We start from the raw sequence: 18,461 nt of genomic DNA on the forward strand, positions 1-18,461 counted from the left end.
CTGAAGGGAAAGCACCCCGCATGCCACGACGACCGGGCTTTCAGCTTGAAAGTGGCCACGTGAAATTCGGGCTCTAAGAAAATGAAATGCAGAAGGAAGGTTTCATGCATAAAGATCCCTGGCCACTCGCAGTATGCAGGGTCACGGCTGAATGAAATAGAATGCGATATCATATAAAGAGGAAAAACAGCAGGATATATTGGGCACTGAATAAACAAACAAATAAGGCAAAAGGAAGAGTTCCCGTCATGGCTCAGCGGAAACGAGCCCGACTAGTATCCATTAGGATGCAGGTTCAATCCCTGGTTCTGCTCAGTGGGTTAAGGATCTGTTGAGCTGTGGTGTAGGTCACAGGCACGGCTGGGATCCTGCGTTGCTGCGGCTGTGGTGCAGGCCAGCAGCTGCGGTTTCTATCTGATCCCTAGCCCAGGAACCTCCACACGTCTATGCTGCACCTGTGGTCCTGAAAAAAAAAGGCAAAAGGCTAATTGCTGGGTTCACCCATCCAAAAGCACAGTCCAGAACTGCAAAGAAGGGCTCACAAGAAGGGATCTAAATTGCCAACAAATACACTCTAGGAATTTCAGAGGCTAAAGTGTGTAGATGTGTGTGTGTGAGCAGCAGGAGGGGAGGGTTAGGGATGAGAAAGACTTATAAAGGGAGACAAAATAGTTCATATCATAAAAAAGGAAGGAAGAGGTGCACGGGTCTCAGCTCTGGTATAGTTGTCTTTGGTGTGTAGGTGACCAATTTTTCCAACCAGACGCATGTCACCTAATATTAAAAATTTTTGTTAAGTCTTCAAAGTGCTTAGCATCTTCAAGTTGACTGAATAGGAGCCGCCACTCCAGTCAAACAACAACCACAGAAACAAAGTCAAAAAGAATTTTAATGTCCTGTGGCCCTCCCTCACCCCCGTACGAAGAAGAGCAGATTTTTTTTTTTTCTGAGTAGAGAAAGAATGGCAATTAATAGATTGAAGTGTTCCTCCTGTGGTACCACAGGTTAAGGATCCAGCGTTGGGAGTTCCCATCATGGCGCAGTGGTTAACGAATCCGACTAGGAACCCTGAGGTTGTGGGTTCGATCCCTGGCCTTGCTCAGTGGGTTAAGGATCCGGTATTGCTGTGAGCTGTGGTGTAGGTTGCAGACGCGGCTCGGATCCCACGTTGCTGTGCCTCTGGCGTAGGCCGGTGGCTACAGCTCCGATTAAACCCTTAGCCTGGGAACCTCCATATGCTGCAGGAACGGCCCTAGAAAAAGGCAAAAAGACGAAAAAAAAGGATCCAGTATTGCCTCCGAGGTGGTGCACTTTCAATCCCCAGCCTGGCTCAGTGTGTTCAAGATCTGGAGTGGCTGCAGCTGTGGCCTAGGTCACAGCCACAGCTCAGATTCGATCCCTGGCCTGGGAACTTCCATACGCCCTGGGTGCAGCCAAAAAAAAAAAGAAAAAGATTGAATTTGAGATCTCTTGATGTTGATGTTTCTGTGTAAATTCTCCAAGAGACTGTAAAATCCCACTCTCACAGGGGCTGTGGGTCCACCCAGAAGGCCGTCACGTTTTCTAGTGGCTGGGAAGACACCTAAGAAGAAGTACAGGGACTCTTCTAGAAGTACAGGGACTCCCCCTAAATGTTCAGAAGCTGCCCTGTGCAGAACTGGATGTCGGGGAGCTCCCCAGCTCTCCCCTTCAGCTCACCGGCCTCCTTGCAAAACAGACAAGGAGCAGCTCCAGCCAGAGCTGCATTTACCCTCAAACACCTGCCATGGGACAGGATTCGCATAGAAGTATCCTCCTGAGGAAGACACAGGGAAGAAAGGGAATTCCTGGAATGATGGAGAGATTCCAGAAGCAGGTGCCCCCACACAGGGGCTGGTGCTTCACCCTTTCCCAAGGCCAGTGCTGCCAGTCCAAGGAGGCTTCCTGACATAATTGCAAAGATAAAATCAGATGGGTGCTGTGACCACATGGGGAGCCAGGAGGAGGGCTGAAAATGGATACAAACATCATCATTTCAATAGAAAACCATGCTCTTGGTTTCCAGGAATTCTGTGCCTGAGACCCATGTTTTCATTGCTCAGGTGAGGGGGTCACACTCTCAATTTACGGCTGTTACAGCAATCAGGCGGTGCCTAAATGAGGTTACAGCAATTACGTTGTGCCCTGTTTGTTCTCCCGTTCAGTTCAATCTTATTCCACGTCCCAAACAAATCGTGTACCCGTTCAGTTCTCAGGTGGCCTCAGCTCCTGGAAACAGTTGGCCTTGGGTTCAAGCTCTATTGGGAGAACCACAAAGGAAGAAGGGGAGATTGAAAGGAAGAGACAAAGGGAAGGAATTGAGGAGGGAGAGAATAATCCAGAAAACAGGGAAGGTGGTAGGAGATGGAATTAACCTGCAAGGAAGAAACAGGAAAGGAGAAAAAACACGATCAGATCAGAATGGAGTGCCCTGTGTATTTAAAAAAAAAAAAAAAAAAAAAGTGCTGATAATGGAATTTTTAGTCTGAATTGGAATTTTTTTTTTTTGAACATAGGTCCAAACACAGTATCACAAAATTTAGGTAGTTGGTTTTCCATCATGGCATTATTCTCAGACTAAGGATACTAGCTTTTCATATAAACTCCACTGAATGAAGACACCATTTGTGTTGAAACATCAGTGTGCTTGTTTGTGTCTGGTAATTTGAAAAACCATCAGTTGTGTGTGAGTATGTATTTATCAGACACACTATCAAATCATTAACAGTGGCTGTAGGCAGGTCGTGGCTGGGTCATGTCCAACTGCATGTGCAGGGAGAAAACGTGGAGCCATGGAAGGGAATGACTGTCGCTGCCTAAATGGAATCTCCTTCAAAAAATAAACATTCACATTAAAGTCATTGCATTCTGAGGAGAGATACTCAATTTTGGCATCATAAATGTAGAAAATGTGAAAGAAAACAAAAACAAAAACAGGTTGACTAAATATTGGCCCAAAGGCATTGTCTCAGAATGAAACAAATCAGAGCAAGGGACTCTCTCTAGTTAATGCATTTTCAAATTGTTTGTTTTGGGTGGTGGACGTCTATCTGTGCATCAGGGAAGAGGTGTAAGCCTATTTGTCTAAATTATGTTGATCCTTCAACAGGTAGAGAGTTTTAAACTCAGAAGGAAATGTGAAAGCTGCCTCGAGGCGGCATGATTTTGAGGTTGGTGTTAGGGTGACGCTGGGCAGCAGCTGGCTGGGGGCACCTTTCTTTCTCCCTATTCTGGAAGCTTCCATGTTGGATTATAGAGGAAGAAAGAGGCTATACCTGAGGTCATGGAACTGTGCTCTTGCAGAGCTTGGTGGGGATGCGGAAGTTATTCCTGTCCCCGGGGAGGCCACCACCCACCCCAAGAACCATAAGAAAAGCAGCTCAGGAAACAGACCGGAGGGGCTTCAATGGGGTGGCAGAGGAGAGAAATCCATTCTGCGTTATTTAATCCCGGGCTGTGTGTTTCTGGATGGGGTCTCATGGACGGGCCAGAATTCCTGGATTTTTTTCCCCCTCAAATTTGTAAATGAAAACCACTCTCCCCGGTTCTCACAAAGGAAATCAGAGTCTTTTTCCTTCTCCGAGAAGTACGGGGCAGGTATGAGCAGGGGGCCTGAGATCCCCAGGGTACAGCCCTTAGCAGCCAGGAGCCGGCTGAGCGGTTCCAGCAAAGATCAAAAAATGGGCGCTTCCCAGGAGCTGTGAATAAAGCCGTCACCTCAGGAGATGATGAAGAAATAGCGTTTTATTTCTTTACAAATTTATAGCCAAGACAATAAATCACTCCATAGAAAAATTTAAAACAAGATACATTGTCGTGCCCTTTGAACAGATGGAGTAATGAGTACAGTAGTGAAAACTGCCTGCATGGATGTTGGGTTGCAGCATTTTGTCAGGCTTGATGGACAAAAAAGGAAAGTCCGACTCTACTGATGGGGCAGCTGAAAGGTGCCTCGCCCTGACACTCAGTGGTTTGGGGAATAACCAGGGATGAACTCAGAGCCAGTCTCCCCTAAGCTTAGCTACCTTTGCAGAATCCGTGATTCAATTCATAGGCTGTTTGTTGGTTTGGGGATTTATTCATTTGGATCCAAACATACACAATAACCCCCTTACCCTGCTAACTTCAACCCGGATCTAGGTCACCCCCTTTCATATCCTTAAAGAGGCTGTTGTGTGACAATGGTTGTATTCCATGTCATTCAGTGTCACCCTACACTCTCATGATGGTACATGTTGAGTCCCACGGTATCCAAATTAAGTCCACGGTACCCTGATCACCCATCCTCACCTCCACCTGACTGGCCTTGTTCTCCATCCCCAGAAAAGAGAAAAGGTGGCGCTGGTGCTTCAAAACCTAGCCTTAGCTCGGTGTTCCGTTTGCCTCACCCAGTAGGATTGTCCGGTTAGGTCTCCTTTTTTTTTGAGAAGCACATGACTCATTTTTTGAAACTGTGTGGAAGGTTTGTTTAGTTTGCGTTTTCCTGGGAAAGGCATCACAGGTAGGTAGACAACAAGAGTAGATTGAATCCGATTGAAATCTCAGGTTAATTGTTGTACGTCTCATCTTTGAAGGCAGAAAAATTTCATTTCTGTCCCTTTCTTAAGTCGTAAGGATGCTCTGAAGAAAAATGAGAAAAACGTGGCTGGTTCCCCAGGAATGGAAGCCAGCAAGAAGCACAGAAGGGAGATCAGAGCACAGGTTAGGGTCCTTATACTAAGACAGAAAATAAATGGGTCAGTGATGTTGTGGTCATGAACTTACTACTCCAGACATCCTGCCACAATGGACCAGCTGCTTCCTTTGGCTGGACTGGTTCTCATGCGTGGGAGTGGGGCCTGGCCCGCTGAGCCAACCCTTGACCACTTCTTGGCAGTCCTGAGGCCTGTGTCTGTCTGACAGACTCCTCTGCCCAAGTTTTTCCCTTTCTAGAAACAAGCAAGTTGACCCCCTGATATTGAGGAAAACAGCCGGAGCTCCCCACAACAAAGGTGCTGCCATGAGAGGTCCCGGAGACCATCACACTGTTAGTAGGACATGCTGTGCTAGTCCCAGTTTCACAAGCAGAAGAGTTTGCTACCTCGGAGATGCGCTGAAAATTGACAAACAGGAAAGAACAACACAGCTGGGGAAAATGCTGACCGAGAAAAGCTCCTTTTTCGCAGCACATACCAAAATCAGTTCCCATTTTTCGCTCTAAGTGTTTCAGTGACTAGTAGACTTTCGGAACTGGAATTTACTTGCCAAATGGTCTATTCATATTAACTTTAGCTGAGCTTACCAGTTTTAGGAAAATACTTTGCTATAGCCTGAAGCGAAGCATTCCAGAAGCAAGAGCAGGGATTGCAAGAGTAGCAGGACCAGGGGTAAATTTAAGAAGCTAAATATCCATAGACAGATGAGTGGATAAAGGAGATGTGGCAGAGGTAAACAATGGGATATTACTCAGCCATAAAAAAGAATGAACTAATGCCATTTGCAACAACATGGTTGGATGTAGAGATGATCCTATTAAGTGAAGTAAGACAAAGACAAAGATATGGTGTCACTTATATGTGAAATCTAAAAAAAAAAAAAATGATACAAAGGAACTTATTTACAAAACAGAAATAGACTCAGACATAGAAAACAAATTTGTGGGTACCAAAGGGGATAGTTGGGGGGTGGGGAGATAAATTAGGATGGGAGTTTGGGATTAACAGATACACACTGCTAGATATAAACGAGCTAAACAACAAAGACATACTGTTTAGCCCAGGGAACTATACTCACTATCTTGGAACAACCTACAATGGAAGAGCATCTGGAAAAGAATATATACACATAAATGTATAACTGAATCACTTTGCAGTACACTTGGAACTAATGTAACATTGAAATTAACTATACTTCAGTTAAAAAATAAGAAAAACACAAAATGAAATGTGAATTGTGACAAAATAAAAAAATATTGTAGGCATTACATGAATATCATGGACATAGAGTCATTTACTTACACTGCTTTGTAGAAATAACTTTGGAATGTAAAGGAGATACTATTATAGAAAGAGCAGAAGACAACCAAATTCTTCCAATAATTACTCATGGAAATAAAGCACGAAATATGGTACTTTCTGAAGAAATTTCAATGAAACAGCCCAGGCGTTTTTTGTTTGCAGATCTGTTGCTAACCATTTACTACATGAATGGTTGGTGAACATTTCCATGCCTAGAAATTTGAGAGAAAGTCGTCAAAACTTGGATAAATAAATTTCTAAAATAAGGCAGCACTGTACCTGGATGAGACCAAAAGGAGCCACGGTCCCTCACGGAGCCGGAAGCCCCGCCCCCTCCCCCCCCACCCCACATGGTTCATAAGCCACCATCGGGCTGTCTGTCACTCATCAGAACTGGGGATTGGCCAGATTTTGTTGGAGGGCGTGCAGATAGATCAATTGAGACCTTCAGGAAAGCAAGTCAGGACTCAATGAAATCATGCTGTTGTTAAACGAGGACTTAGTGAATGCAAACACAGCGCTCAGCACCTCGCTAGTTCTAGCAGTTTCCATGATATGAAATACTGCCTAGTGTTTAATGCTCAAGATACGTTTATACAGGTCCTTTCCTGATTCCGTGATACAAGGAAATCCCTCTCTCCGGCCGCTTGACTCACTAGGTTCGTTAACTCATTTTTCAAACGCTGTGTTTCGTGGCACCACTGATCATTGATTCCTGCCCCCTCCCAATATATTTTGAACTTACTAAGTCTGGAACTTTGTTAAGTAGGTCAGAGTGCCTTTTTCTACTTCCCAATCTCTCTCTTTTTTTATACATAATGATTTTTTGTTCCCATTATAGCTGATTTACAGGGTTCTGTCAATTTACAATCTCTTAAGGTGTTTTTTTTTTTTTTTTTTTTTTTTGGACCAGAACAATTTAGACATAAGCATCTTCTGTTAAAAGGAAAACACGTTTGAAAAGAATAACCATCCAAGGCAATAGAAGGACGGGAAAGGTCCTTTCATGTGTTTTTTCTTTAACGTTGTCTTCACTGGGGCTGTAGATGCCGTTTTGCCATGTGAGGGTTTTCTCAGCCCATCATGTGAAGACTTTTAGACGGAGAGAACTTTCTTCCTTTTGTGACACCGTTTGATTCAAACACTTTCTTTTCTTTTAAATACATGTAAATAATTAATAAAATTATTTCTCAGCAAACCAAAGAGGAGGTTTGTAACTATTTACATTAACTAAATAATTGTTTACATTACGTAATTATTTACATTAATTAAATAATTACTTAGAAGAGAGGAAATGGGCAAAGTAACGGAAAATGTGGTTGGACCTGGAGCCTCCTAAAAGATGAACCTTTTGGGGGGATTGGAGTTACCCTTGGTCACAGTAACAAATCCTGAGACGATCTGATAAAGCGAATATACATGAATTATTATGTGTGTATTTTGAGCACTTTAAAGAGCTACCCAATATGCAGGCATGTCCCTCTTGTAAGAAAATCATGTAAACAAAAATCCAGAATTATAACCACAAGAATTTAGTAGTTCTTTTCATTATTAAATGCATCGCCACTTGATAGAAGTTGCTTTTCGAGTCCTTACAAAAAAACAAAAACAAAAACAAAAAAAAACCGCACTGTTAAAGCATGATTCAATTCAAATAAAAAATCTATTTTTGAACACCTTTTTGGAAGGCCGTCTATTAACAGCAACCGCGTTTGGCTCTCATTGACATTTCAACCAGGCTGGGCCACGGAGCATTTGCTCAAGACTAATTGCAACTGTCTGGATCCGTAATGAAGCCTCTCCTGGATAACCTTTAGGAATGGCTGTAAGTAAGGCTCCCCTCTGAGCCACTGGCTATTCAACACAGTTTTCCCTCTGGAAGACAGGTGATTGGAAGCCTATTGTCGCTGCATTGACGATATTCTCTTCTGGACGGCACCCTTTAGTTACGTGGTGACAGCCAGTCGTGCCCTTTGTGATTTCAGGTTCTTGTCACTGTGGAAAGTGCATTTGTTCTGCAGAAGAATGGTATATTTCAGGAGAATTCTGCGACTGCGATGACAGAGACTGCGACAAGCATGATGGGCTCATTTGCACAGGTGCAGTATTGACCTACGCTAATTGCTCTATGTCACACTTGGCAATAAAGAGAAATGACACCTGCTGCGTACCGCTGCAGATGCCTGGGCAGGAGAGCTGCCATGGAATCAAGGGCCAGTTCTTAATATGAAGTCAGGACAGAGGGAGAGTGGGCATTGGGGAATACGCACTGGCACGATCCCCCAGCACAGAATTCAAAAGAATGGACCTACTCTCTAGCACAGGAAAATCCACTCAGTAACTATATGGGAAGAATGGTTATATTTATACATATAACTGATTGACTTTGCTGCCTCCCTGAAACTGATGCAACATTGTCAGTCAACTACATTCCCATAAAAACTTTTAAAAATCATACGAAAATAAAGTGACCAAAACAAAATGCATGAAGCCAAATTATACGACTGATGAGAAGCTTCCACAGAGTAGCCACCTCCCTCACCTCACACACAGGCAGTTATATATTGAAAAGAGAAAGTAATTCTCTTGACAGCCATCTTCCTTTGAGGCTGGTGTAGGGAATGGCATATTATCTTAAGCAAGACCCAATGACCCCGAGTTCAAAGGAGGCTGGTGTGTTGGTTGTTTGCAGGGAGCGAGTTTGTGTGTGTTGCGGGTGTGAGCGGATGAAAAAGACTTCGCAGTGTAACAGCTACTGCTGTCCCAAGTTATCGAATCCTCCTACTCGGTTATAAGATACATCTGCTTGAACAAGTTACAGAGGAAGAGAGACGTGTGTTTGTTCCTCTTGCTTCCAGTTCAGAGTAAAAGAGGAAGGTCTGTGTGTGTCATTAAGTAGACATTGACTGGCCATCCCCCCTACACAAGGCTCTCCTAGCTGATTCCTCAGCTTGTCTCCTTCTATGTCAAGGGACTTTATGGTTTTTAGCATTTGTCCCTAAGTCAGACATAACCTGATCTCCACAGGAAAACAAGATTAGGACATGGAAGCCACCTGCATACAGGATGGTCACTATTAGATGCTACACAGATGATGGCATCAAGTAGATGCCATTGTGTGAAAAGTCAGATTTCCCATAGCTGGTTAACGAGATAATGATAGGATCTACGGAATAGAATTAGAAAATCTGTAGAGGATGAGAGAAATGGTTTTGGGTACGAACAACTAGGGGTTATAATAACGTATATTAACTTGATGTGTTTCGCTCGTGATAATGACTCTCGAGTATTTTATTGCAGGGAATGGAATCTGTAACTGTGGAAACTGCGAATGCTGGGATGGATGGAACGGAAATGCGTGTGAAATCTGGCTCGGCACAGAATATCCTTAACAATTGCATGGCAGAGAACTGGATTCTTATTTTCTTAGACCATTAGAACATATCAATGCAGAGGAAACCATGTATAATCACCACTAGGACAGGTCAAACAGACGATTGTATGTTTTTCTATTTCTGAATGCCTGAAGGAAATCTTGGGTACCCATTAAAAATGAGTTTAGCAAATCATTTTGTAAATAACGCCAGAAAGAATATTTTTCTACCATCATTTACATCTATTATTCTCAACAGGGGCCACTTTGCCACCCAGAAAACCTTTGGCAATGTCTACAGACAATTTTGATTGCCACACTGGGTGGGGTGGGAGGAGGTGAGAGGGCGTGCTATGGGCATCTGATGGGTAGAGCCCAGAGATGCTGCAAACATCCTATGGTGCACAGGACAGCCCCCACAACAAAGAATCATGTGACTTTAAATGTCAATAGCACCTTGAGTTGAGAAACACTGAATTACATGGTTGTTAGAAATGCACATTTCTGTACGAGAAAGACCATGTTAGAATCTAAGGAATTACCCTCACATAAATCCATTACTCATATTTTGCCAGGATTCCATATCCCTCAGTGTTTCATATGGAGACACGGGGTGTACAAACACACACGGCATATGAAGATGGGGCAGAAACTACATCACCAGTGCTTTGGGAAAAAAAAAAAAAAACAGTCATTTTAACCATTAAATCATTTGTCTGGTCCCACCTTAAACTCACACACAAAAAAAGGCTCTCAAGATGAAGGGAGATACTATGAAAAATGTACAATTCAACATTTTTAATAAATAGTGATGTTAAGTTGTTTATACTCTGTGTCAGTATATATTTATCTGCTGGTGATTAACCCCAAAATGAATTGCTCTTTAGGGAATATCCATTTTCTGTTTCTAGAACATTCTTAAAAACTGGGCAGGGAGTTACATGTACAAGAAATCTGATTTTTCCTGTTTAAACTCCTTCATGGTAGCTTGCCTTTTAAAAAGCCAATGTATAGTTAGATATATGGTGGGCCTGAAATACATACTCCCTTCCCTTAAAAGACTCATTCACATGAGAATACATTGCCTACTGGAAAGGCAGGGTCATGCAGGGTAGTCAAGAAGGATACTATGATAAAAAGTCTCAAAAGCTCAGAGGATTTTTTTTTTAAATCCAGAAATGGCTGCAATAGAAATTACAAGTATTCACTCAATAATAAGAACAAAATGTTTATTTTCTTAATGGTGAAATTCTGCTCTGTATGAAATTCACATTGAATTATGAAAATGTACAATAATTCAGACTTCCCTTACATATGTACAGTTAAGTCTACTTACACATATTAGTTTCGGCAACCTTTAATTATTTAGAGCTAATAAAAACCCCACTTTTTTTTTCTAAATGTGATTCATATTTTGTAAAATCCTAGAATAATGTAACAAAATCATTTCCATATTGTTTAAGATGAAAATTTTTACTTGGAAATTTTACTTGATGATGTAAATATTCTAGAGTCGTGGCTTGGACCTTTATAAGTCAGATCACCCAAAATAAGGAAAATATGCATCTGCTGAGTTACTTAAAAATTTAATATTTAAAATTATTTAAGAGAAACTTGAACTGATGTTGATTTTTATAGTATTAATAGCAATAGCGTTCTCATACTTTAAGAGAATTATAAAATTGTCATCTCGATCCTGAGATCAGGGAGTGCAACCATATGAATTGTATCTTTAAGTGTGTCAGTTGAGATATGAGTTTTCGTAAAATAAGGGAACTATTAGCAGTCAAGAAATAATACAGGTTATAGTCTTTCCGCTTCTCTAAACATTTTGAGCCTCCGACAACTCTATGATCCTTGTTCAGGTGCAGTTTTGATGACTTATTTGGTGATGCACAGACATTGGAATTCATTACCTTACTCGGCCTTCTTAATACAAATGACTTTCACCTTACCCTCTTGCAGAGCTCTGCTTTCGAGAAAGGACCAGACAGTAGATACTTTAGATTTTGTGGGCCACATACATTCTGTTGCAAATTCTTGTTTGTGCTTTATACTTATAAACTGAAAAATAAACATAAAAACCTCACTCTGAGCTCCTGGGCCATAAGAAACGATTACCAGCAGGGTGTGGCTTGTTAGCTGAGAGTGGTTCACCAGCCTCTGCTGTTCCGGAAGTATCCCCTCGTTTCCGGTCTCATCGTGGAACCCTAGGTATGTTGTATTTTTCTTATAATTCTCTGGATTACCCCTTTTAATTAACAACTACAACAGAAGTGTTGCTCTGTTTATAGTTGCATGTAAGAAAAAATGTCTTCAGCATTCATGTTTTTTAAGAAAACGTTTATATATGGAGAAATGGCTGTACTAAGAAGTTCAAAAGATGACTTGTCCAAATTTTTTGACAAAGCTGAAACTATATTACCGCTCTATTCAAGGGTTCATTTAGCTATGAATTGTTGAAGCAAAACAATTATAGCATAAGTAACATGTTACCTAAACTCTAATGAATATTTTTCTTTTAAAACAATTTTTTTTTTACCTCTTTCTGTCTGCTATAACAGTTCTTGTGTCTGTGTTAATGTGTGGTTTTTGTCTCTAGTAATGCAAGCATCAATAGATCTATTACAAAGTGATTTAATTTACATGTTTAAGTTGAAGAAAAAAATAAACATAGTTACATGTAAATACATAAATTCTACCCTTCTTAAATGTGACTCTGTACTTGGACTTTTGATTCTATTGCTAAGACAGAAACTCCCTCTTAAAAAAAGACAGGACAAGAACAAACTTGTAATTGGTGGAGAGGAAATGTGCAAATTTCATTGACTTGTTCAAGTTGGTTGGACATTTTGGTGGGAATAATGTCAACTGGAAAAGATGCAACAAGTTTGCAGGTAGTTTTGGCACCAAGCCACTTGCTTGGCAAACCATTGCTGAGGAATTCTTTCATAAAGGACTTTTCAATAAGAATCTACTAACATCCTAGGACCTAAAAGGAGAATCCTTGTATCCCATTGTCTCCCTGGACTCTAAGCTAATCTAGGTTCCTCAGCACATTGGAAAGAGTGGCCTCCATGATCTCAAGTGCAAACACAACGTGGGTGATTAGACCAAATGGCAGAGAAAGCCTGGAAAAAACAAAACCAAAACATAACTCCGCCTTTGTTTGTAGACTCACTATCAAACCTTGGAAACCCTACTCGGTATTCAGAATAGTCCACACACCCTGTGTGCCCCTTTCTAAGCTAAGAACACTATGCTATGAAATGTATTTTACTCTAAAATAGCACAAGTCACATTTGGGGATTGACATGCCTGGGTTTAGCTCAACAGTTTTCCTGGATATAGTCTTGTTCTGAATTAACACTGAAAATAATGTTAATTATTGTTGATTCCTTCTAAAATGGATTTCTTAGTCAATCTGGTATTTCCTTCAAATGTTTTTGTGTTTTTTGTTTTGGTTTGGTTTTTTGGCCATGCCATGTGGAAGTTCTGGGGCCAGGGCTCAAACGTGCACCGGGGCAGTGGCAATGCCAGATCCTTAACCCATTGAGTCCCCAAAGGAACTCTCTGCTTCACATGTTAATTCTCCCTCTAATATTAGGGAGAAAACTTTAAATGAAGTGATATGCGTCTAACTTAAAAAGCAAGAAGTTTTGTTTTGCTTTTTAAGAAAGAACCAACTCTGTTATTGGTCATCTTGAAAACATCTGTCTTAGCGTGCTAGGCATTCCTTAGGCAACTGGCCAGGTGTGATAAACTCTTCTTACTCTCCAAGAGGCAAACAATTAGAAGGACTGCAGCAGGAGTCTTGGGGGTTCATCCTAGAGCTCCTGAAGCCAGTCCCCATAACACTCAGGGCAAGCTAACATTTAGATCAAGAATCTTGAAATTCTCTAAGATTTGCAATGAAATGACGCTTCCTTCCATTGTACTCTTTATATAGACTGGACCATTTGCATCTCTTCTATAATTTCCGTAAGTGAAGTTGTAGCAAAATATTTTAGAAGAAAAACTTATAAGAAAATAAATATGGTGTCGCTTGACATGTCCAAACAATTCACATTCCAGAGCATTGTTGAGGAATGGGTGACGCCGTCAAATCAGTAGGAATAACCCTCCCACACCAGAGAGGCATGCAAAAGGAATATGCTATCGGAGAGACACAATAAAACTGACATATGTACATGGAGGTACAGAACCCATGGTGGTCGCTAAATACAAATGGATTCCATCAGATTTACTGTACAGAACACCAACGATGACAGACTGCAGTTAGTAACAGCAAACTTAATATTTGAGGGGGGAAAATGTGGAGTCTTACCCGGAAAAATTGCAAGAGAGGTATCATCAAAGAGCTAAAATTTTCTTTGGTATGTAAAGGGGGGGGGATTGAATTTGCCAACTTATTTACAGGACAGTTCTCTGTATTTGTGATGCAATGCCATTTTGTTACATAAAGTTGTCTGATGTTTTTGAATATGCCTTCATATAAATATTTTATTCAATATGTTGTATTTATAAATACAACAACTGATATTAAACACAGAAATGGTACAATGCAGACAGACTCTTTGTATGTAGATTGAGTAATTCACACCAACAGGTCTTACTACACAGGTCCTACGACATGCAGTTCATCAGCGCTGCCCTCATTCCATGTGACAGGTCAGACCAGACACAGAGGGAATGATCTAACTAAATCACAAATAACAAGGACCCCTCGGCACTATGTCTAAACATATATTAGAAGAAAGCATTTTGACATCCTTTCATAGGGATAAATGCCCTTATAGACAACTCATGTAGAAAACAAAACAGAGCTACGTTTACTGAAGTAGCCATCATTTACAAAAATAAATCTGGGAATTTTAACCGATAAACAAGCTTGCAGGAGAAAAAGAAACCAGCAAGTAGGGCTGATTCCCCAAAACATATAGGTAGGGGTGTGTGTGTGTGTGTGTGTGTGTGTGTGTGTGTGTGTGTTGGGATAAGCGATGTCCGAGGCTGCCTAATTGGAATTTCAAGATGTTATTCAGAGTTTGCCATAGATGACGGATTACATGTTTTCCCTAAACAATTGGTTAATGAAATCCATCTAACTTAGCCTGTTAAAAAATAATAGGCTTTAAAATGGTGTAACAAGAAATCCAGAGAGGTCAAAAGAATCATTTTTGTTGGATTTGTCCTTTAGCATTGTCGACAATAAATCTACTCAAATGTTATGCTAACTTTTTATTTATTAAAGTGGAATTCAATATGAAAATGAAATAAGCATAAACAGGTAAATGGATAGTAAATCTTTAATCAGCTAAGCAGGCCAAAATTTTTAAATGCTGGGCAAGGGCTGTCATGGAGACTTAGGAAAGCAGTGACAAAATAATTTCCCAGTAAGTACAGTGCAGATGGGGGAAGATGGCGACCGGGGTCATCCTTCCACGTGGAAACAGTAACAAGAGGCCAGTACATTGATCCCACATAGAGTTTTCTATAAATGAGGTTCAGTTTGGTCTCCATGAACTCTTCTGAGGAGAAAACACTGAAAGGTATTAAGTATCCAGAGTTAACAAATAAATTTCCAAACAGTTTTGTACTGAACATTTTGCAACGCTATATCCAATACTGAACATTTTGCATGGTTTCTTCACTGTGTAATCAACGAGTCATGGACTTTCTTAGTCGTTGTCTTCCCTAAGCTCAGACTTCAGCAGCATTAAATTCAAAAGTGAAGAAAGCAAAATAAGACAGAAGGGGGGAAAAAAATCAGATGGACCGCACACCTGATGTTTGAATGTGGTGGTTTGCCTTTATTTGTATCTAGAATAATTCAACAGACTGCATTCTGAGATCATGGCAAGGCACCTCTAAGTCAGCCATCGGGCCACAGGGGCCCAAGAAGCTGGGTTAGAGGTATGGACTGGTGAAATACACAGTACCTGACTCAGCATGCTGAGCTAAAAAAAGTAGTTTTTTCCTAATATGTCCAGTTTAAAAACTTGTCGTTAAACACCAAAAAATATTAAAGTCTAATTTATAACTAACGTTTGCATCGCTGCTGAGAAAAGAACACAACAGCCGCCTTGCCCATGCTCTGCTGAGTATGAGTGGAACACAGCCAAACCCGGGGATGGCATTAAGTTGGGTTCATTAAAAACGGGAAGGATATGATCTGAGATGGATTTAGGGAGCGCAATTCTTGTAGGTTGTAATTACTGATTTTTCTTTTTTTTTTTCCCCTTTTTTCCAAATAATGAGGATTTCATAGATGAAAAATGAACCTTAATCAGGCCTACAAGGCCTACAGAGTTCTTTGGACCCACTTTTCTCAAAAACCAGTGGGTCTTGCTCGCTGGGCAAGGCAAATGTTACCATTACCAGTAAGCTTGTGATATGTATAAAACACACACACACACACAAAGGAACGAGAGGCGGGTGCCAAACTCAGCTCATAGGGCACGTCCCATGACTGGGTTTGACCCCGTGTGTCGCCCCGGCCATGCCGGCCCCTGGGGCCCTGTATCTGCTACTGGGTAGAGCGTATATGTGTGTTTAATCAATAGTGTGAGCCAGAGACAACCCTTGGAATCTTTCTAGATGCAATTTGGAATTCTAGGTTTGGAAGGCTTTCTGTTTCCCTGATCGCTCTCCGAACCAAGCCAACCGCGACAGGTAAGAGTTAGAGGAACACGGTCCCTGCAAAAGGTCACAGACAGTGGAGCCAGCAGCCCTGTGAAAACGGGGAGAAGAGAAATCCATAATAGCACAGGTTTACAGCATCTAACTAGAAATTACTCAAGAGTATCTGGGTGCTACAAAATCGAACTTAAAACACATGGATTTCGCCGAAACAGGACTCAAAAAGGAATATGGGTAGCTGTCAGCAGGCAAGGTATCAAGTGTACTTGTGAAATATGTCATTCACATGAAGTGTCACAGTCACAGAAAAGATATTAAAAAGGCATTCCATATCTGGTAGGGCATTCCATGGTCTGAGTTGAGCTGGTTGTCCAGGTGTCTTCTTGTTGTGGGGGGCGCCACGCGTTGAGATTTATCCACTCGCAACCAAGAAGTTCGAGGCAGCGGGGAGCAAGCCTGAGCTCACCTCCGGCTGCTCCTCCGCCACGGGAGCAGCAATGTCTGGCAAGGAGAAATCACTCAACGGTGCTCGGGGCGAGAAAGTCACAACACCTGTGAGGGTCTGGCTATGTCGTCTTGCTTTTGTTGACTGGTTTGCCTCCATTCATGATCGCGGACGCGCTTGTGCTTTTACTCGGCGTCACCCCGGCCTTCGGGACCGTTTCTCCGACGTCATGCAAGGATGGTTCTCGGTACATGGCAACTGGGGGCGGGGGGGAGACAGGAGATGGAGATGTTACCGCGTTGGGTTCACGCACAGACCTCGGCTGTTTGCTCCGTCCTGGTTTCCCGGAAGTCAGGCAACCCCCCCCACTGGGGAGGGAATTCCTGTTTTAAAGCGGTTAAAACCCAACCCCCCAAACAGAAGATGCTACCTCCTGTGCCTTCTCTGGTTTGTGTCTCCAGAATACGCACGTAGGTGCGCCTGGATTTTTGTCTAGAAGAGAAGGTTTAAATGGAAGATGCGGACACACAGACCTACCCACCCACAGGAAGTATGAGGCATTAACCCTTCTCCTTGTTCAGCAATAAATACACCAACTTCTCTTCCACCGCACACTGTCAGCGCTTGGACCCATTCTTCCTCATCTTTTCCACTCTAGATATTTACTCCCCTAGGTCTTAACTCATTTTTCTCTCAGATGGTTCAAAAGCAACAAAGTTACACTGCTGTCGGCTTCAAAGCCAGACACAGCAGTGACAAAGAACTGGCTTAAGTCAGGGCCTTCTGGAGATCTCACAAGCAAGGAAACCCTTAAATAACTGAAGACAAGTGTGGAGCATTTTATATTTTTATGCCTCATTTTCAGATATAATAGTAAAAATCTGGAAGTGACGTCCTACAAGGCAGAAGTGCAGAATGGCTAGAGGGGAAGTGGGAACAAGCTCCGAGGCAGCTCTGGGGAGTTGCTTGGGAAGTGTCTGGTGACTTCATTAATCACAATAGGTCATATGGCTATTAGAAAATGATTCCGGGGAATCCTGGGAAAGAACATTTCAGAATGACTGATGCTCGGAGAAAACTAGCTGAATTAAAATCCTCTGTCATCAGAAATACAACTGAATTCGAGCTGCCCACTTTGCTTTGTAGGCTATTGAAAGTGTTATCATATTTCATGAAGAGACCTTATGCTTGGTTGGGATGAACCACGATATGCATCCTCAGTGTTCAAGGTGGTCCGATTTTACCTTGTTCCTTTTTCTTTTTAGGGCTGCACCTGTGGCATAAGGAAGTTCCCAGGCTAAGGGCTGAATCGGAGCTACAGCTGCCAGCCTACACCACAGCCACAGCCACCTGGGATCCAAGCTGTGTCTGCCACCTGCACCATAGCTCATGGCAATGCCAGATCCTTAACCCACTGAGCGAGGCCAGGGATCAAACCTACATCCTCATGGATACGAGTCAGATTCGTTTCTGCTGCGTGGAACTCCCAGATTTTACCTTTTGCACATGTATCACATGATTCTTTAGCAGCACACAGACTTTGAAGGGCACGTGTACATCAGATTTATAGGAAACAATTTGGCAAGGTAGTAAAAGAGATAAATCCATATTCTGGATGCATCTTCCACTCCCTCATTCCAATGGGAGACGATAGCATCAGAGCATTAACCTTGATTGTCTAAGCAGTGAAGTTGTGTAGGAAATATGAAGGCCCCAGAGCATCAATAATTAATGAAGAACCTAATTTGTCCTAACACTTTCAGTGCTATACTTTACATCCTGCATGGGTTTGAAAAGTTAGAAATTCATTTTCCTCTATCAATTACATTATGTGATAACCTCTGTCTTTATAATAATACCCCCCTTAATTGTCTTCAGAATACTTCTGTCTGCATTATTTGCAAATACTGTTTCTCTCTTCTTCACATATACATAAATACGCTACAAACACATATACACACAACTGTTCCGTGTGTGATTAAAATGCAGA

At 41.9% G+C, this 18,461-nt stretch overlaps 2 protein-coding genes across 4 annotated transcripts in view; one reads left to right on the plus strand and one right to left on the minus strand.

Annotated features, from left to right (window-relative positions):
* ITGBL1 (integrin subunit beta like 1) overlaps positions 1–10,213 on the plus strand; it is a 204,924-nt gene extending 194,711 nt beyond the window's left edge. The window contains exons 10-11 of the mRNA XM_005668526.3: positions 8,000–8,113; positions 9,315–10,213. Of these exons, the coding sequence (XP_005668583.2) occupies positions 8,000–8,113; positions 9,315–9,406 (206 nt within the window). The 3' untranslated portion in view covers positions 9,407–10,213. The remainder of the gene's footprint in view (positions 1–7,999; positions 8,114–9,314) is intronic.
* FGF14 (fibroblast growth factor 14) overlaps positions 14,613–18,461 on the minus strand; it is a 610,568-nt gene continuing 606,719 nt past the window's right edge. For all 3 annotated transcript variants that reach the window (XM_021065381.1, XM_021065382.1, XM_001924895.6), the window contains exon 5: positions 14,613–16,729. In XM_021065381.1, the coding sequence (XP_020921040.1) occupies positions 16,593–16,729 (137 nt within the window). In that variant the 3' untranslated portion in view covers positions 14,613–16,592. The remainder of the gene's footprint in view (positions 16,730–18,461) is intronic.

This window comes from Sus scrofa, chromosome 11 (assembly GCF_000003025.6).
Source record: "Sus scrofa isolate TJ Tabasco breed Duroc chromosome 11, Sscrofa11.1, whole genome shotgun sequence".
NCBI lineage: Eukaryota > Metazoa > Chordata > Mammalia > Artiodactyla > Suidae > Sus > Sus scrofa.